Source organism: Cryptomeria japonica, chromosome 9 (assembly GCF_030272615.1).
Source record: "Cryptomeria japonica chromosome 9, Sugi_1.0, whole genome shotgun sequence".
NCBI lineage: Eukaryota > Viridiplantae > Streptophyta > Pinopsida > Cupressales > Cupressaceae > Cryptomeria > Cryptomeria japonica.
In genome coordinates this window covers 185839774-185861771 of record NC_081413.1, presented here as the reverse complement: position 1 = coordinate 185861771, position 21998 = coordinate 185839774, and the positions used below count along the sequence as shown (strand labels likewise).

Below are 21998 nucleotides of genomic sequence, written 5' to 3'. Positions count from 1 at the left end.
TGTGTGTATGAGAGTGTTTCATCAATGACAACAAATGATGAATACAGTACAATCATCATCAAGCCAACAATCTCCCACTTTGGCATTGATGTAAACACTTAGAAAATTTTACAGTAATACCGCTAAGTGTGCATACACAACAAATTTACACATATACTCATGCTCCCCCTTAATGCATACATTATACAAAATTAGTGTACAAAATTTTCAAAAACACATATACATATTTCTACTCCCTCTTTGTATCACGATGTTCAACATATACAACAATAAATTAAAAGTTCATGCATTAGCTAATCTCATAAAAATAGCATTGTAGCTCTTCTTCATTTGTGACAAAGCATTTTCCCATGATTCCAATATGTTCTCAGTATACTCAAATTTAGATAGCAGTTGTGAATGAAATTCTTCCATTGAGTCCAGTGTGTAGGTTTTAGGAGTTGCAAGAATAGCTTCTACATTGGAGTGGGCTCTTTGAAGTATGTCTACCTGTGATGTAAGATGACTTTTGAGTTCTTTAAGAGATCAGAGTCTCTTTGCCTTCTCATTATCATAGATGTCCAATCTTTTATGAAAATCATCTACAGATTTGCTAAAGGCATGTATGGAGTCCTGGAGTGGGACATATGCCTTGCATATCCTTTCCATTTCTTGCTCTGTTTCAATTTGAATTTTTGAAATGTCAGAATAAAAGAAAGTAACATTGGAGGTAGAAGCAAGATACTTTCCTCTTGTTTCAATAGCTTTACTCAATAGACTTTTATTGTGTGATAGAGCCATTTTGCCACTATCAATATCTTTTTCCAATTTTTCTCCATATTTCTTCTTCTAACTCTTTTCAGCATACAGTTGAGCAGCATCTTCTAGTGACTTGATTTGATCAGATGCATCTGCAACTAATTGAGAAAGTTTGCTAATGGGTGTAGATAGATGTGTTGTAGATGTTTCCAGTAACAGACCAGAAAAAATATCTACTGCAATCTGCATTGTTTCATCTTCAACCCTTTTCTCTTTCAATCTCTTCTTATGCGCTCTAGATTGCATGACATTTGCAATCTTCATCATTTCTGATGCGCTCAAATTGTTCATATCGATAGGTCCTGAGATACTTAGAGAATCATCATCTTCTTCAAGTTGTTTCTACTTTGCTGGTTCAGGGGATACAATCTTAATGATTGCTTTCTCTACATTCTTCTCCACTTCCTTTTTAGAGTATTGTGTGACAACGGTTTCAGTAGGCTCCTTCTGAATATCTTGAATGACCGGTGGAGATTGGGGTTTCTCCAGTTGTTCTGTTGCCATTGGATTGTCCACTTTTAGTTGAGTTTCCATTTGTTCAACTAAGGTAACTTGTACATCAACATTTGTATGAGGCTCCATATCTGGTGTAGTGTTATCTCCAAATAGGTCAATTGTGTCTTGAACATCATCAACAACATGAATAATGGAGTCATTTTTTTTCTTGAGAGGATAGACCTCATCAAGTTGAATAATCTCCTCTTCATCCATTTCTGATCTATTAACATCATCAACAATATTATCCTCATTCATCGAGTATTGGATGAGTTCTTCCATCCTTCTGATTTCACAGGCTATTTGATGGGTCTCAGTTTCAACAATTGTCTTCTTTCCACTGAGTAACTTCAGTCTGCTTGCTTTGAATGTAAACTGAGATTTGTATCGAGCAACTAAGGCACTAATATCATCTTTAGAAAATTCAAAGAAATATTGTACAAATACCTCATCAATGATTTCTTTTTCTAATTTAATAGCTTCCTCCCATTTATTCGAAATAACAGCATACAAATAATTTGAGATATCCTTTACTATCTCATGTGGATATCTACTATAATGACACAGATGAGTGATTACCTATTGAATCACTTGCTCTTTCTCATTCTCAGTAAAGGAATCAAAATTCTCTTTTACATTGTCAAACTTATTCCTCCTTATTGTCTTCATTGTTCTTTCAAAATGGGTTTCTAGTTTGAAGGATGCTATATCAATAGGCACAGTTGCTTTTGGCGCTTCCTTAACCTTCTTGGATGTTTTGTCAGTTGCTTTTGCCTTCTTTGGTTCTTCATCAAAATTCGTTCCCTCAGACTCTGGTTGCAAAATTAATTTTATGCCTCTCTTCTTTGTCTCCTTCTTAGTATATACTTATGACCCTGCTGGAATTGAGATAAAGAAGGTTTCCAGTTCCTTTTTGGTTAGGACACTTCGAGTAATCCCAATACTCTTTTTTGCTAGAGATTCTTCATCAGATTTTTTATTCTTTCCTTTTGCACTTTTAACAGGTGCAATACTGGTTTGTGCAGGTTCATCTTGGACTGCCACAATGTCCAATTTTGCCTTCTTTTTATCTTTAGGTGATGCTAATAGGGTATTAGCATAACCAACCAGTAGATCATAGTTTACCTCATAACTCATATTGTCCATTTCTTCCTCTCTAGGCTCAACTACTTGCATCAGGCAAAAATTAGTGGTAACGGTGAAGATTATATCCTTTTCAAAGTTCTTTACCACTTATTCTAGTAGTCTCATTCTCATACTCATTTTCTTTTGGAACTCGTTAAAATATTTGTTCATGGCAACAGGGAAAGTATTCTTTACAACCTTGATGTTTTTCTTAATTTGTGTCGAGACCAGTGAGTTCTTTGACCACTCAATGTCTCCAATTCCTGGTAGAAAGTTCTGAAAATAGAAGAATAATCCGACCAATAGCTAACCATACTTGAATTTCTGACTGTTATCCTTTTTAACTAATTGCAAATTTTGAAATAATTGCCTTCTAATGGCTTCACAGAGATCATAATTTGCATTATCAACAATCATTTTGTGAGCAGTATGAATTGTTGCAGATGGAAAACTATTAAGTCTACTAGAGTAAAATACTCGGTAGCCTATTAACATTGCTACTAGTTTCACTACAGGGTCTCTAATATTGTTGATAGAAAAGGCATGCTTATCAGAAGTAGAACTAGTTAAAGAGAATATCGTGTCTTTTGAAATTCTTATGAGAACAGGTACTTCACCGATTGAGAAATAACCAGTTACAGCTTGAATGTCTTCCTTAGTTATTGTGTGAGTTCTCTCTAAATACATATTCTCTCCATGAACTCGACTCAAAATGATTCTGATATACTGATCCTTGAAATCTTCAAGAAAGTAAGCGGCATTATGAAAACCCTTTTTGAAAACCCTAGCATACTTTGTTTCAATCTTTCCATTCTTATCACAAAGTGATTTCAACTGTGTATAAATGTATAGAGATCCTAAATCTTCTATCTTGCAATCAATGTAACTAGACAAATCACCTTTGATCACAACTCCACTTGCAACTTGTGACAATGCATTATAAGACACAATTTGTTTTGCCTCTACAACTTCCATAGGCTCAGAAGTAATCATTAACCTCTCTACAGACTTTGAAGTTGATGCCATTCCAAATGAACAAGATTAAAAGTAGTATGTTCAAAGAAATACGTTGTTTCATGCACGTTGCCCCATTTACTGCTTGAAATGCCCAAGTGCACACCAGTTCGACCTTCTACAACCTTCAATTTAGCTTAATTTCACAAACCATGAAACAATTCGGCAATTTACAACAAAACAATCTTTCTCAGCTCAGCAAGCGCTCCAAATTTATTTCTTGAATGCATTAGGGTAAAAATGAAAAAGTAAAACTCGCTTTTATCCTTTTTACCTACTGCATTAAATGCTTGCCCGTTTAGGGTTACAAACCCTAATTTCACCGCTCAAGGGGAAAATTGGTTGATAACATATTGACAAAAAGTTATCAAAATTTCTTGTTTCAAAATTCTTTTCCCGCTCATTTTTCTCAAGGGGTTCGGAGGTATTTTAACCGTTAAGCTCCCCTTAGCCATATTAAAAAGGCTTAAGTCATCGGTGAAGGGTTCTCTTCACTAGGTGAAGGAATAGTTTCTTCTCTAGGTGAGTCATCACTTTTCTTCTTCCAAATCTGATTCATTTCCTCTCTGGTTTCTTCAACATTAACTTTATGCTTTCCTTTATGATTCTTAGAAGAATTGATCGGTTTGTTGTTTTTCGATCTACAAAATTTTGCTAAGTGCCTCGGTTTGTTACAGTGATAACAGACCATACCGGATGATCTCCAAGGTCCTGCATTTCCTCTTCCTGTTCTTCTTCTGCAGTTCATAGCCACGTGACCAAAGTTATTACAGATGGTGCAAATAACATTTGTTACCTTTTCCATCTCAAATGGACTAAACTGATTGTTGTAGGGTCTTTGCTAGTTTAGGTTTACCCGGTTGTCAAAATTCCTCATCCGATCACCATTTGGTCTTGGATGCATGTGTGGTACGAGATTGTTTGCTCCATATCTGCACTCAACATATCTACGTCCATACATTCCACATGTGAAGAAATGACCTTAAAATTTCTTAGACACATACCTAGCATTAGTATTTTAACTTGCATTTCTGTTAGGTTTGTCTCTACAAACATTTGCAGTGTGACCAGGTTTATGGAAAACAAAACAAACAAGTTTAAAGACCTTCTTACCGATAGGCTTGTTGATCCTAGGAGAAGATTTGTTCTTAGGATTATTTCTCTTTGTACCGGAGGATTCACCTTTTTTAGTTGTGTGAAAACCAAGTCCAAAGATATCACCCTTCATTCTTTGTGATTGAATTTGTTCTTCTAGCATGGTAGAACTTCTGTTGAACTTCTCCAATTTCTCATTGGCTTCAGTAAGCTGTTTGATGATATCTTCATTATGCTTTGATAGGTTCTCTCTCAGAGATGATGCCAGTTCAAGATCTAGCTATAGGTTCTTCTTTTCTTCTCTTTCAGCAATCAAATGTTAATGCATAGTGACACTTTCTTGTTTGATCTTTGTGATCTCTTGATCTTTTTCCTTGATAAGATCTTCAATAGCTCACCTGGCTTCCAATTGCCAACTCATGCAGATAGTGAGACCTTCTAGCTCTCTCCTCAGATTCAGTTTCTCACTGTTTAACTTTTCAACTTCCTATACTAAAGCATCAATATTGGCTTCATCTGAAGAACTATTATTAAATATCTCTAATAGTTGTTTAGTTAGCTCTCTCCTCTTGACTTGTGAAGCTTTCAGTTTGACCCTAAGGATTTCAAGTTCATTTCTGCTAGCTTCTAGCTCTCTAGCCATCTCGAAGTAGCTCATGTCCACCATGGTGGTTTCAAGTCTCCCTTCTAAGTGATTAGGCTTCAAATAAGTTAGGCTCTAATACCAATTGATGGAGTTGAAAAGAACTAAGAGGGGGGGGTGAATCAGTGACACCAAAAATAAAACTACTTCAAACACTAACCGGTAGATGAACTTAACAAAGCTTTTAAACACAATGCATGTAATCCAAAATGATATAACAACATCCACAAAAAGTAAAGCATCCACCATAACTCAAGTGTTTGTACATGGAAAACCCAAGTAGGTAAAAACCACGGTGAGATGGAACTCACAAGTTAACTATTTGCAGTAATAGATAACTGACCGGTTAAGGTCTACAAAGTTATCTGCTAGGAGCAAAAACTGTTAGAGATCCTAAAGCTTGATTAGAAGCTTATACCCTATTAAAGGTAGTACCCTATTAGGAGTAACCTCGAGGGAGGATTTCAAAATCTAAACTAATGGATCACCCTGTTAATTTTATACATTGAATCTTGTTAGAGCTTACCTGGTTGGGGGATTTGATTCTACTGTAATGGCTAGAAAAAAACAAGAATGATTTGATCTATTCTGAGTAGCACAATACTTCCTTAATCAGATCCTTCTAAACATATTCAACACTACTCTCCTTCATACTCTGCAACTTAACTCTTTTTCTTTTTGCACATAACATAAGACTTTTCACTATATCAAATAATTCATTATGATATTAATATATAGACCTTATGATTTCATGTCGGCCTTAAGAAATCATAACACAATTTCCTAGGTGCAGTGTATCTGGACAAGTGATCATAACTCATCACAAAAATTATCGCCAAGCAGTCAGTGCAAGTAACTCATCACGAAATGTGGTAACTCATCACAAAATTACCAAATACCAGTTGGAACAATCAAATACCGGTTTGAATAAAACATATGAACCGTTGTCCTTTAAATCTCCGCTTGATCTCCATCTTGATCTAAATCTTGATGCCGACTTAGTATAATCACAGACTGTCTCTTATGCACATATCGGTTGACACAAAGTACCAGTTAGAGATAAACCTCTTGGTATAACCTCTAACATATCAGTTGATAGAGTAAGTAATTGAGGTTACACCGGTAGTCAATATAATCATATGTGTGTGTGAGAGTGTTTCATCAATGAGAACAAATGATAAATGCATTACAATCATCATCAAGCCAATAGCCATTTCTTTGAGAGTTCTATTCTTGCACTCTGCAACTCCGTTCTGCTGTGGATTGTAAGCAACAGAATACTGAAGATCAATCCCCTCAAATGTACAAAAATCCTCAAGCCTTTTGTTCACATATTCCCTTCCATTATCTTTGCAAAGAATCTTGAGCACTTTCTCGGATTGCTTCTCCACATGAGCCTTGAAGTCTATAAATTTGTCAAACACTTCACTCTTATGAATAAGAAAGTAGACCCAAGTGAAGCGAGAGTAGTCATCAATGAAGGTGATGGAAATGAACTTTCTACATCTTTGTGAACAAGTTGAAGACTACCAAATCTCTCCAAGCTTTCCCCTTATCAAACTTCTCCTCGAGATGCTTGCCCATGGAACATCCTGAACATACACCCTATGAAAAACTAATTCGAGGTAGACCTGTGATCATGTCTTTAGTGTTGAGCTGCTGAAGATAGCGGTAGTTGAGGTGACCAAACCACTCATGCCATAGCTTACTTTCTGAATTTGAATGAGTAAGAAAGGCCCTAGAAGGAGAACTTGGCACAAAGTGAGAGAATGAGTAAAGTCTTGAGTTGTCATTGTCTTGTCCCACTGCTACCAAGGCATCATTATCAAGTTCCTTTACCACAACGGAATCAGGTGTAAACTCAACCTTTTTCCCATTCCCATATTGAGTGATTTGGTAGATAGAGATAAGTTTGGTAGACAAATTAGGAACATAAAGAACATTCTCAAATTTTCTATCATCCATGTCAACTGAATCTTTCCCTTCAACCTCAACTTGTGTATCATTGCCTATGTAAATGTGAGGTACCTTTGATGCCTCCAATGAAGAAAACTACTCCTTTGTAGAACCCATGTGATAAGAGGCACCCAAGTCAAGTATCCACTACTGTGAAGAACCTGTTGTAGCCACAAATGCTTGCCCTTTTCCCTTAGACTGTGAGGAAGAGGAAGGAGATGATTCCTTCTTGTTGTAGGAGGATGGAAAATTGATGTTGTTTTTATTAAGAAGATTTGTCAACTCATCAACTTGCTTGTCATGGTATCGATTCTCATCATGACCATACTTCTTGCAATAAGCACAAGTTGGTCTATCCTTCTTGGAAGAGGATGAAAAATCGCCTTGTGATGGAGAGGATGATTGTCCTTTTTCCTATTGTGGCTTTGACTTAGATTGCTTCTTCTTCTAGTTGGAATCTTTGCCTTGACTCCCTTGAATCCCTTGATTAGCCACCAAAGCCTTGGACTTTGAAGACTCGAGAAGCCCCATGTTCAACAACTTAGATTGTTCCAATATCAACATTTCTGTGAAAGCATCAAATGAAGGCATAGTGTAGGAACTCCACACTATCAAATGATGAGTTTGCTAGAAACAAATGCTTCTTATTGAGGTGCAAGCTTGTCCAACAAGTTGAATATCAAATGAGCATCCTTTTTGTCAATTCCACAATCCTTAAGCTTAGCTCTTAGCTCATTTGCTTTGGTGACATAATCTTGGATTGTATCAAAACTCTTGGGATCCAAGTTGGTGAGATCATTGTCAATCTTGTAACCTCTGATTTCATCAACTTGACCATACAATTTTTGAGACATTTCCTAAGCCTCTTTGATTGTAGAATACTTCTCAATGTGAAAAATGAGGTCATTTGATACATACTTACGCAAAGTTCCAAGAGCCATGCAATTCTTAGTGATCCATTCTAGCTAAGCATTAGGATCAACCTTAGGATTAGGTGGTGCTGCTATTGTTCCATCTATGTAATGCGTGAGTCCTTTTTCCATTAATTTGCTCCATGTTTTAATTTTCCAAGATGCATAATTATGTGGAGTTAAAGGTGGAAATTTATGAGGACTCGTAGCAACAAAAATGAAAGAGCACAAGAAAAGAGAGGCACAATCACACAAGACACACCCCTAAATTCACTCAATCAAAGAACCCCCCCCTCCCCCCCCCAAAAAAAAATGATGATTTGACACTTTATACTTAGTGTGTGTACAATGGGCCACTTGCAAAAAATGGCAAAGTGGACTTCTGATTTTAACTTTACAACTACCTCAATGAGGCCAAAGGAGACTCAAGCTAATAATGAAAGAGATCTAAACTAAGATCCAAGCAAATTACAAGTACCAAGTAGGCCAAAGAAGACCAATATCTGAAAGTACAATATCCACTAAAAATCTCTCAAAACTGATCATAGATTATGAAAGTAGATGAAAAAATATGCACTTTCAAAAAAAATGGCACCTGAAAAGGAGGTCGTATGAGCTCAAATGAAGCCTTTGAAGTTGCAAAATCGAGGATTAGACAGGTACAACTGAGAGAATCCAAAAATTCTGAAAAACTTGTGCACCAAAATCAGAAAATAACCACACCACTACAGAGAGCATGAAAAATTATCCCATATAAAAAAAATTGCACCAAAAAAGGAGCAAAATTGAGCAAGTTATGAGCCTCCAAAGTTGGCCCAAAAAACCAAACTGCTCAATGTAGAGGGGTCTAAAATTTTCAAAAAGATGTTGATGCAAGCTGACATCAGAAAAGCATTGTGTTAAAATTGATGCTCGTATGACTGTCAAAATGGTTGTCGCACCCCTTGGCTGACCATACGGACAAGGTTGACTAGGCATTGACTAGGCATTGACGTGTCATAGGGTTTTCCACGGGCCAGTGGCCTCTTGCCATGTGGCGGGCATGGTACGCCGAGGTAAGCACTGACATGGAAGCAAGAACCGGTGGCGGGAGTGCTAGATTTTGGTTACTGACGGGCTACTATTGTCGACGGCCTGAGCGCCGATGGTCGGCAGGTTGCCAGTGGCTAATGGAAGGTGGCTACGGTGGGGTTGCCGAAGAAGGCTTTGTCGGGGTCAGAAGGTGAAGATGGTGTCGAACGAGAGCAATGCGATGGTCGGAGTGGCAACTTTGGCATCAGTAAGGAGCAGCGTGGTGGTTGATGAGCGTAGGGTCATCGAGGTCGGGGAAGGCTCGGTCGTCGGTGGCTGGGATCACTACTACCAGAGGCGTTGCAGGTTTGTCGAGGATGGCTGGTGGTCAACACCGTCAGGTACAGGCTACAGTACGGAGACGCTTCGGGGGTGGTTTTAAATGCCCCCCCCCGAAACTCAAACAACTTTGTTTTTTTGATTTTTTAAAAAATAAAATAAAATTCCCTACTTGTAAAATATATATTTTGAAAAAAAAATCTGTACCGTACTGTTGCCAAAATAGGTCGAGTTTATACTCAATTTTTATGGAAACGTCCTCTCGGACATAATGGTGAGGTCGAAAATGCTCTAGGATGCCTCCAAAATGTGCAATATCTCGGATCCGAAAATAGAAGCCTTCCAAAAATATCTCCCAAAACCAATTAATGAAGCCCCAATGGCTCTGATACCATGTGAGATTTTTCCAAGATCAAGGGCACAATGAAAAGCACAAAAGAGAGATAATAGTATGACAAGAACAAAACTGTATTCTCATCAATATGCAAATGATCAATTGGATTAACCAATACAATGAATATGGGCCTGCTTATATAGGTAAGGCCATATGGATATGTGAGCACACAATCATGACATGTGGCTCAATGAGAAACAAGGGTAGGTAAGAAAAAATAGGGTTAGGTAGGAGACATAATATAATATTCCACAAGAGGTGGAGGACCCACTGAATGTGGAGTGTAACAGCAAGATAAGACCACAAAAGGTGGGATTTCTCCTACAAGCTATATCCCTATGTGCACACTTCCCTAAGTGTCTCATATCCAAACTACGATGAGATGCATTATCCTAGGTTAACTTAAGTAAAGTGTAATAATATCCATGATGAATAATTATTTACACCAACAATACTAAACCAAATTCAATCATAATCCTAAACCTAATTAAACTTTAAATCAATTCTAACCCTAACCTTAAACAAAATTGAATCCTAATACTAGACCAAAATCAATCCTAACCCTACCGCTAAATCAAATTCAACCCTAACCTTAAACCTCATTGAACACTAAACCAAATTGAACCCTAATATATATCTTTAGTATTCTCTATTAAGTAAGGCAAGAGATATTGAGGCATTTAATTTTTTAATAATAGACCATGTTGAACTCTTACACCAATCTTATACCAAATTGAACTCTAACCCTTATATTAAACCATATTGAACCCTAATGATAAGCCTAATTAAACCCTAACAATATCACTAAACCCAATTGAACCTTAACCCTAACACTAAACCAAATTTAATTATAGCCCTAAACCTAATTGAACTCTAGCCCTAAACCTAATTGAAGACTATAGAAAATTGAACCCTAACCCTAAACCAAATTGAGCCTAAATCCTAAACCAAATTGAATCCTAAACCAAATTAAATCATAAACCTAAACCCAATTAAAAATTAAATCAAATTGGACCCTAATACTAAACCAAAATCAACCTTGACCCTAACACTAAATCAAATTCAACCCCAACCTTTAACCTAATTAAACACTAAACTGAATTGAACCCTAAGCATTAACCTAATTTAATTTTGTGTAAAGGTTAGGATTATAGTTAAATAAGGATAAAGATGAGTTTAGGGTCAGTGTTTGGGATAAATTATGATTATGATTTAATTAGAGTTTAGAGGTAGGGACGGACTTCAATTAAGCTTAGAAATCAACTAGGTTTATGGTTACTATTGAATTAGGGTTGGAGTGATGGTTCAATAAAGATTATAGTTTAATAATGATTAGGTTTTAAAATAATATCATTAAATTTTTATTACTTAAGTAAAAAAATATCATTAATTTTATATTTAAATAACTTATTATTATTCATTCATTTAATTTCTTATATGTTGTAGCTATGGATACTACTAGCATATATATAAAATAATTGGAGAGATATTGAGACTAATATAGGTCACTAAAATAAATTATTATTATCTTAAAATATCTCTTAGCGCTCTCTCTATATATACTGCATCTTTATTTTAAGAAAAAATTATAATTGCACTTCTCAATATAATTATCCTAATATATTAAAGAATATTTCTTAATTAATATTAATTAAAATAATACAATTTAAACCAAAAAAAAAAACACGATTAAAAATGAAGCCTTATAAATAGACTTTAAAAAAAATAAGATTATTTTGAATTTGTACTCATAAATTGAAGAAGAGATAGAAAAGGTAAACACCAGCCAAAAAATGAGGTTGATGATCTCTTTGGTAATTTCTATTAAATAGAAATACATTTTCACACCTTTTTACATTGAGTTATTACGAGTGTTTATTTAAAAAAAATGTACACGACCATCATATTATCAAAAATTAATAAAAATAAATTTAATGAACATATAATTAACATCATTAAATATAATAAAAATCAATTTTTATTTATTTAATAATATTTATTTTATTTTTGAATTATTTATTTATAACATAGAGATGTGTCTTTTAATTTTAAGATAAAAGATAAATATTTATGTTATCACAATCACATCATTACATAGATAGATCTTATGTAGTAGCATATTTATTATATAGAAGTTTCTAGAGATGGCCTTTTTAAAAGACCTATTTCATTTATATATTGTTTTTACAAATATAGATTTGTAGAAGAATATCTTGTATTTTTACCAAATTTTTTCTAAAGATAAATAATTATTTATACATTTAATTTTAGTAATTTTAATTATCAACCTTTACTCACAACCCAAACTAGCCAAATTAATTCTCATACTTCTATAGAAAAAATTATGAAAAAGATATGAGAGATCACCCTAAAAAATGATATATTTATATAGATATCTTAAATGGGTCTATCTAAAAATCATCAAGAGGTATCTACGTTATTTTATAAAGATTCACTATTCAAAGAGATTACTAGTATACCTATCTTAAAAAAAATCTATGTCAAAAATGGGGAGAGATATCATTCTAACTAGCTATATTAATATAGATTCACTATTCAAAGAGATTGCTAGTATACCTATCTTTAAAAAAATCTATGTCAAAAATGGGGAGAGATATCATTCTAACTAGCTATATTAATATTTTTGACATGATAGTTCATTTTATTTAATTTTTTATATTAATATAGATATCTTAACGCGTCTATCTAAAAATCATCAAGAGATATCAATGCTATTTTATAAAGATTTTATTATTCAAAACAATTACTACAAAGATATCTTAAACGTGTCTATCTAAAAATTATTTTATAAAGATTTTACTATTGAAAGTGATTACTACGAAAGATATAATTCAAATGATATGTGCAAACACAACCAGAGATATCATCATGAAGGAGCTATATTAATTTTTTTTAGTAATTATCATTTTAAATTTTAAATAAGTTTTTTACCACATTATTTATTTTATATTTTTTAAGAGTTATTTTATTTTTCAATAATAAGACAATAAATCTATAAATATTGCATAAAAAACAAAACTAATTAATTTTTTTATTATTTATTTAAAATTTTTAATAATTTTACATGAGATATTTATGTTAAAAAAGAGTCATTTTATTTACTTAAGAGTTATTTTATAATTAGTATATTACTTTAAAGTTTGTTTTATTTAATTTTATTCACTTAATAGCTATTTTATGATTTTAGTTTTTTTTTTAATTATTTTTGTATGTGGGCTCTATAATGATACAAGTATTTGCTATTTTATTTATTAAAGTGTATAACTATTGTTAAAACTATTTTATTAATCATAGTTATTTGATTTTCTTATCATTTTATCTACTTTATTATTTAATATTAATTATTTAAAAAAATTGTTAACACATTCACATTATGACACTCTTCCCCTTGTTAAACCTCTTTATATAATTATTTTAATATATAAAATAACTTTTTAAAATTATATATTTTAGAAAACATGATAATTAAAGAATAATGCAATTCAAAAATTAATTGCACATATCATTTTTACAAATATAGACCTATGGAAGCCTATCTTGTATTTATATGAAAAAAATTCTAAAAATAAATAGTTATTTGTACATTTAATTTAAGTAATTTTAATTATCAACCTTTACTCACAACTCAACACAAACAAATTAACTCTCATAAATATCTATAGAAAAAACTATGTAAAAACAAATTGATGGTTTTTCAAAAAAATATAAGTATATTAAAATAGATGTCTTAAACACGGCTATCTAAAATTCATTTCATAAAATAGATATTAACGTTGTTTTATAAAGATTTTACTGATGAAAGAGATTGCTATAAAAGATAAAGAAAATGATTTAATGTTCTTTTATAAAGATTATCTAAAAATCATCAATAGATATCAACGTTATTTTATAAAGATTTTACTATTCAAAGATATTACTACAAAAGACTAAGAGAATGATAGTTGTAATTTGTATATCTATCTTTAAAGAAAATGATAGTTATAAAGATACACCTAAAAAAACTAGGCACCTTGAGACCCATGTCTCTAAACACGTCTATCTACGTTATTTTATAAAGATTTTATGATTCAAAGAGATATACTACAAAAGATAAATAAAATTATATTTATAATAATGATAGTTGTATTTGCTATTTTATTTATTAAAGTATATAATTATTGTAAAAAATATTATATTAATCATTTATTCAAATTTTTAATGTCATTTTATTATTTTTATATTGAATATTTCAAAATATTGTTAACACATTCATACCATCACACTCCACCCTTATTTCTACTATAATTACGCCTCTTGATATAACTATATCAATATATAAATAATATTTTTTTTTTAAGATCATATAATTAAAGAATAATACAATTCAAAACTTAAAAAGCCTACGATTGGAAAATGAAGCCTTATATAGATAGACTTTAAACAAAATCCAAGAATTTTTCTTAAATGCCCACTCATAAATTGAAGAAGAGCTAAACGAAGCAATCACCCAACCAAAAAAATGAGCTTGATAAAGTTGGGTTGCACTTATCCCTTTGGCAGTTTCTTAATATGTCCACAAACATTAAATAGCAATACAATTTCATACCTTTTTAAAATCCCAACAAGGGGGAAATTATAGGCCAACGTAAGGAAAGGGAAACAGCACAAGGTGCTTGCACACATTTCCTTGTAGTCAAAGCCAGATATGCTATTATTTCTCCAAGACAATCCCCAAAATTTAAAGTTTTACAAATATAAATTACTACTATAAGACAACGTCCCTGGACAAATGCTCATAATACACAAATATATTAAAAAAACTGATTCACTCAACCCCACCTGCACCATCTCACCCGGGCAAAGTCTCAAGTTTTGGGGTCTCATGGTATAAAATATTGAGATCCTTATATAATAATTTGGCCTAATACCCCTAGTTTAGGGGTGTTCTCCTGCTTCCTGTTTTGAATGCAAGGATTGTAATAGAATAATGGAATACTGTCTACGTAGTTGCATGGGGTTGTATGACTCATATGAGGTGGTGGGGTGGCATTAGGGCTAATAGTCAAATTAGCCGCTATTTTCTCCTCTAAAAGGTGAACACTTGCTTGCATTCAAATGGCAGAGATACCACCACCCTCTAAATTGCCACATACTTCCCCTCGGTTCTTGTGTAGCTTTGTCTTCTTAAGTCTCTATATCTGTGCATCCATGGCACAAAGAAGACGGTGCAGAGTCTCCTCGTTTGCTAGCGAAAGGGATAGATAGATATATTTCTTGATTGTAGTTCTCAGAAGGCCTTTTGGGTGGGGCTTGTGTGTGTGTGTGTGTCGCCATGGGGCAGTAGGATATATATACAGTGAGCATATGCAATAGGTTTGGTGTTGCAGAAGCTGTTTTGGTTGTTTATTTATGGTGAGGCACCCAAGGACGATTTATAGATATATAGGTACTGTAGATCAGTAATTTGGTTGTTTGGTGTTTGGAGTATGGGATCTATGAATAATTGGTTGGCATTTTCCTTGGCTTCTCATCTGGATATGCAAGGACAACAACATTGCCCAAACCAGTCTGGAGTGGATGCAAGCAATATGATCCTTTCTAACTTTTCTCAGTCTGATGTTAATGGTTATGGAAGTTGCAGTTCCACTGCTTTTGAGCTCCCTTCAAACACAACAACCGCATCTTTGGGCATGGGCTCATTGAGGTCTGATAATGGGTCCTTGTGCCTTTTTGAGGCTATCAATCGAACCCACAATGCAGGTATATATATGATGCCTTGCAATAGTTTTGATTGTTGAACATATATTTTTTGTTTTACAGCGGCATGCAGTGATGAGTCTTATGGTGGTCTTATCACCATGAGACTCATTGTAGAATAGTCTAATACAGTCCTATCGTAATGGCCTTATCTATACATGGATATATGGTTCATTGTATGGGTATGAGTTTTTGTAGGATATGGTGGTAGAGGCTATAGTTAGGTTTGTGTTTTATTAATCACTAAGTAGCTATAGGCCACTGTTCTAATGGGGCGCATAGCTATACTGTTATAGAAAGATTTGATTTCTTACATATTTAATCATGGGATGCGGTAGTACAGGTGATGTAACATGTTTTCAAGCTTAAGTTTTGATCTATAGGTAGCTATGACTGATTGTTGTAATGGGTGTGACTGCATGTTTATACAACGATTCATTGATTTGATTTCCTACAAAAGTCTTATAAATGTACTACCTAGTACAGACAAAATGAGAGGAATTCAGGTACAAGATTTTGATCTATAGGTAGATTTATGCGACATAGAAAAGTGTGTAGACGCACTGTTATGCAGAGATTTGATTTTCTTAAAAGAGTTCAGAATCTTGTTCTTCTTGTGAATAGGATTTGTCATAGGATGCGTTTTAGTACAAACAAAATGTTTCAGGTTTATGTTTTTCTATACCTATCGCTGTTATCATGCGTGCAACTGCATTGTGATTTCCTCCAAACGGTTTAGAATGTTATTTTTGCATTTCTCATTTGGGTTTGTTGCTAGAATGCTGAATGAAATATTGTATTGATGGATTAGGGTTTCATTACAAGAACGCTCAATTCATGGATTAGGGTTCTGCTCCACAAAGTATTATAATGCTCAGTGCCTAGAGAAAGTCTTTTGTGACCTGCATTTAGGGTTCATTTGCTTCATGGTCAATCTTCCTGCTAGATCAGATATGCGTCAAGACTCTGATTAAAGATCTGTAGATGCTATTCTAGTCATTCTCATCTGCATGACAGGCCGTGATCTTTAGCTAATAGAAAACCTATCTCATTGCACAACTTACGCACAATTAACTTGACTTCTTACTTTTGCTTGACTCCATGAACATGTATAGGTATCTAATCCGTATGTAGTTTTACAGTGCAACTGTCTCTTATATATTATGTTGTCGCTAAAATGATTACAGTACGGGATGATTCAGCTTTGTTGTTCATCATTAGTAATGGCACAGAATCTTGTAAATTTCCATGTGGGTCATTGATTATCATCACAGGTCTTAGGAATCTCCGTACATGTTTATGATGATAAATAAGTTATAGGACTGAGATGACAGAAATAGAGTGATGTTCAGTAATTAAACAATGGATCCTAAATGCTTGTTTTGCGCTGTAGCAGAATGGCATCAGAAGAGCTTGAGCTGTCAGACAGAAGCGATTAAACCTGAAATAATGACCAATGTCAACAGTAACGATCAGAAACGCCCTAAGCTGGAAGATTTCTTGGGAGGATCATTTGTGGGTGTTCATTTTTCTGAGGATTCAGAAGCTCATAACCTTCACACTTCAGAGCTGGATCAGATATATGGAAAAGCGCCTGTATTCAGCAGAGATTCAGATCATAGCTCAGCCATGAAGACTGGCATTGTGGGAGATCATATGCAAATTAATGGAGCCTCAGATTTGACCACCGACTCATCTAAGCACTCTCAGGATCTGTCTGACCAAGCTAATGCTTCTACTGCAATGCAAGACTTATACAATAATAGTGGGGAGGCCTACAACCTGTTTTCAGACTGCAGTCTCCAGCTCTCTCAGAGTTCAGTGAACAACAACAATAATATGTATGACCTCTCAGATTTCAAGACATGGCTGAGGAGCCAGTCATCTGAAGAACCCAAGTTGAACAGTAATAGCAACAGCTTTCCCACTAGTACTGCCCCAGTGGAATCAGAAACCACTGCAAATAAAGGCCGTTTTGCTTTGGCTATACCTGCAAATACTCAATCCAAGTCTCCTGCAGCAGCTCTTGCAACTACTAGCTCTCAGAAAGATAATTCTAATGAAGATATAAGCCCCTCTTCTGAGAGCAAGAAAAGAAGTCTGGAGCAGGCAATTGTACCAGTGGAGCAATCCGCAGCAAAGAAATCCCTTGATACCTTCGGCCAAAGAACTTCTATCTACCGTGGAGTTACCAGGTAAATAAATATATCTAAATCCTTCTGCTGTTTTACTAATTTGAAGAGTAGTTGATTCTTGACCAATAGATACTGTGAACTCCTTGGATAATTTCTATATCTATAGCTTTGTTCATATTCTATCTTATGTATTATCAGCTATTTATGACAGTTAATCCTTGACCATTAGATGGTATTGTAAACTACCTTAAATTCATTGAAAACAAAGAGATCAAGCTGGTTTTTTAAAGGTAATTTCCTGGAATCATTGCAGGCATAGATGGACAGGAAGATATGAAGCTCATCTCTGGGATAACAGCTGCAGAAGGGATGGCCAGACCCGAAAGGGAAGACAAGGTGAGTATTAAGAATCTAAATGGGCATTTTGAATTGAGTGTAATAACCTATGCAAATTTTTTATAATTCGTGAATTAATTTTCCTTTTTAGGACACTTTTGATTGTTTTCTGGGTCAATTCTAGAGGGCTAATTAGATTTGGTTTATACAAACGTCAATAATCTTTCATGTATACTGATCAAAATAATTTTGTTTCTCATTGTGACCATGAATTCTGGACAATCGTTGACATCTTCTACAGTATATTTGGGTGAGCAGATATCTTCATGACTGGTTTTATCATCTATTAGTCGCCTGAAGTCTCTTCTCTTTATTTTTTGCTAGTTACCTTTGTCTATTTTCTTTATTTCACTGTAGAAAATTTGGGTCCTTCTGAGATTGAACTGATGGTTGAAATTTTAATTCAGGTGGCTATGACAAGGAAGAGAAAGCAGCCAGGGCTTACGATCTGGCAGCTCTTAAGTATTGGGGTCCATCAACAACAACAAATATTCCGGTATGACAATATAAATTTACTTTCTTGTTATCTGCATTGTGATTTCAGCACATTTTATGCATGTACTGTGCATAAATATATTATGGTTTTAATATTGGTTTTGACAATGTCAAATGCAGATTTCCAACTACGAGAAAGAGCTGGAAGAGATGAAACATATGTCCAGGCAAGAATACGTTGCTTCTCTCAGAAGGTACCAATTTGACTTTCCTTCTATTTAACTTTTGTAAATGAAATTGCAATGCAATAGAGCTTTTGTATGTACTTGTATGATGGCAATATCTACATTACTAAGAACAAGAAGGCAGGAAAACTTTTCAATGCAATCGATTGATTCATTATTTTTTGTTCCAGGGCCAAAATCCCTAACAAAACATGTTAGAGAGGAAATCTTATTTCTATATCTAATTTAGCATAATACACAAGTTTAATGAAATTTCCTTGAATTCATAATATAATAGAAGGCATTAACAGGTAGTTCTTGATTTTGCCAAAAGAGCTTATGCTAGTCCACGAAGTTTATTTCATTACAAGTTATATTGCATTCCTGTTCACAGTAGGCATTAACAGGCAGTTGCTAATTTTACAGGAAGAGCAGTGGGTTTTCCAGGGGTGCATCTATTTACCGTGGAGTAACAAGGTTTGTTTTTAATTTAACTGGATTTGTTCAGGTCTCTAAAGCATTTACAATCTCGATTTAAAAGTTGAATTAAACAACTTTAAAGAATGCAATTTCATGCAATGGCTCATCTGTAAATTTATGGCAGACACCATCAACATGGAAGATGGCAAGCTCGGATTGGAAGAGTTGCTGGCAACAAAGATTTGTATCTTGGAACATTCAGTGAGTATATCATTCTCATTGTGTTACACAAAGTAGAATTTAAATAAATGAATCCTTTTGTTGTTTAGCATAGTAGGTTGAACAAATGTGATAAGCTGTACTAGAATGCATAAAAATGTGTGATCCAGTGATAAACAACTAAGGGATTTAGTAATATATCACTATGATCCATTCATATACAGCAAGACACTGTTGACTGATCATTTATCACTGGATTATAGAGACATATTACTAAATCACCATTTTTAGGCGACCTTTTGCAACCCTAAATTTCTCTTGACTGGCATTTAATTGTTTAAAGCAAATGAAAATAATAGGCTAACATGAAATGAATTGCATTGACTATTTGGATTTACAGGTACACAGGAAGAAGCAGCTGAGGCATATGACATTGCTGCCATCAAATTTCGGGGCCTCAACGCTGTCACAAACTTTGATATGAGCAGGTATGATGTGAAGAGCATTATAAACAGTGCACTGCCCATAGGAGGACTTGCAAAGCGCATTAAAGAGGCAGAATCAGCTCATCTTGAGAGGACTGTGGATGGACCAAGAATTGTTCATGATGAGGACAGCACATTGAGCTCTCAAACACATGATCCTGTCAGCTATGGCAATGCCTCAGCTGCAGCCAAAGCTGCACATGAATGGCCTCTTCTGGCTTTTCAGCAGCAAGCAAACTCATCCATGGCAGCAGCATATCAACAAAGAGGCCTATGGTGGAAACAGGCAAATGACAACCAAACACACCAAGATTATCAAATACAGTTGCATCAGAAATATCTTCACCCATCCATGTTAGCAGGCAATGGAACTGTTTTGCACAATCTCATGGGCCTGGAATCTGCAGAAGCCAATAGCTCAACTGCTGGGATCTACAATGACATCTCAAACACTTTAGCAGCCAATGGGTTGATGATGCAAAATTCTTCTGTAACCCAATCTGCCAATTCATCAGTTGTATCTGCTACTCACTTCAGTGACAATTCAGAAGGATCGGTTGCTTCCAAAGCTGCATCAACCTATGAAAACATGATGTCTGCAGATCCATCAGGAAGAGGCCTATACTATTTAACTCAGCAGCAGCTTGGAAGAGTTGGGTATGAGAATCTTACATGTAACAACAACTGGATGACACCTTCTCTTCAGACTTTAGGCTCTAAACCTAATCTAGCAGTATGTCATGCTCCTGTTTTCACTGTTTGGAGTGACACATAGTAGTATTGTAGCTCTCTGATCATGACACATTCTTAGTACATACTAATTTTATATATTGTTATTGCTTACTTTATATGCGGAAGTATAGTAAAATCTAACACCTTAGGCCCTTATTTTGACCATTTTTGGAAGGGTCTAAGGCCTGCTACTTACTTACTGGTTATATGGAGGTCTACAAGAGCTTTGCCTTCACTTGGGAGTAACAAGGCTTTTGAAATCAGGAAGTGAATTTTTGTCGTAGCTCATAAACCCTCCAAGCCACAAGTTTATCATGGGTGGCTTCTCGATTTCTTTTTGTATATTCAAATACTTGATATACTAATAAAGTATTTTCTCCCTTCAACGCAATCACGGTAAAGGGGAGACCAAAACTATTCATTACACTACACCAATGTATAAACTACTTTATTTCAATTGCAGTGCATTTTAAATCAGCACTAAAGCAATATTTTATCATATTGGAGTTCTTTTTATAATTAAAGTGTGATCTAATATATGCATTAAAATGTGATCTAATATATCACTTTAGCAATAGAGAGCAAGGAGATACAAGTAGATAATAAATTAAGGAGATTGAGTATTTATAAGTGATTTGAAGAAGAGGTCATGAAACTATCTTTTCTTATCTTGTGTTAGAGCTTCATAATCTTTTTATATTGTAATTGAGATGTTTGTTATTAGGGAGATTAGATAATAAATTAAGGAGATTGAGTATTTATAAGTGATATTTGAAGAAGAGGTCATACAATCTTATCTTATGTTAGAGTTTCATAATCTTTTTATATTGTAATTGAGATGTTTGTTATTAGGGAGATTCGTTGCTAGAGTTGAGGCAAGGTTGAGATGTAGAAGTGTTTTTAAATCAAAGTTTTATGTAAAGTGACATATTTGTTATAATTCATTTATTTTGTTTTTCTTATCTAATTTTTACTTTTTTCCAATATTGTGATTTAAGCTCAAGATTATTTAGGTGCTTATAACAGTTTTGTTTTAGCTAGTTCATCTACTTTTATGTGCAAAGGTTTTAATGTATAGGATGACAATCAAAACTATTTTTGAGTGAGATGTAGATGTGAGTAGTGCCTCTTAGTTGATGATGTAGAAACACCATTTTTTTGCTTAAGAGCTATTTTATTTTACTTAAGAGTTATTATTAGTTTATTGTATATAGTGGCATCAAGGAGTCTTATGATGTTGTAGTATAGGAAAACAAATACTCTAAGTATATTAGAAATTATAAATATAAAATTTAAATTTAAAAAAGTAACATAGAAATATATTGTTAGAGTCATCACTCAAAGACTCGAGCTCCTAGGACCTCCAAAAACCAAAATAACCTTCTACAATAGAAAAAAGAAAAAGTATAAATTT

General features: G+C 34.1%; 1 protein-coding gene across 1 annotated transcript; it reads left to right on the top strand.

Annotated features, from left to right (window-relative positions):
* The first annotated feature begins 14987 nt into the window (after window positions 1-14987).
* Window positions 14988-21013, top strand: LOC131038253 (AP2-like ethylene-responsive transcription factor PLT1). Its single transcript, XM_057970613.2, has 9 exons — window positions 14988-15541; window positions 16932-17733; window positions 17987-18069; window positions 18311-18319; window positions 18477-18565; window positions 18685-18758; window positions 19155-19205; window positions 19333-19409; window positions 19768-21013. Exons 1-9 carry the CDS (start codon window positions 15268-15270, stop codon window positions 20625-20627), a joined length of 2319 nt encoding a protein of 772 aa, XP_057826596.2. The 5' UTR covers window positions 14988-15267; the 3' UTR covers window positions 20628-21013.
* The last annotated feature ends 985 nt before the right edge of the window (window positions 21014-21998 follow it).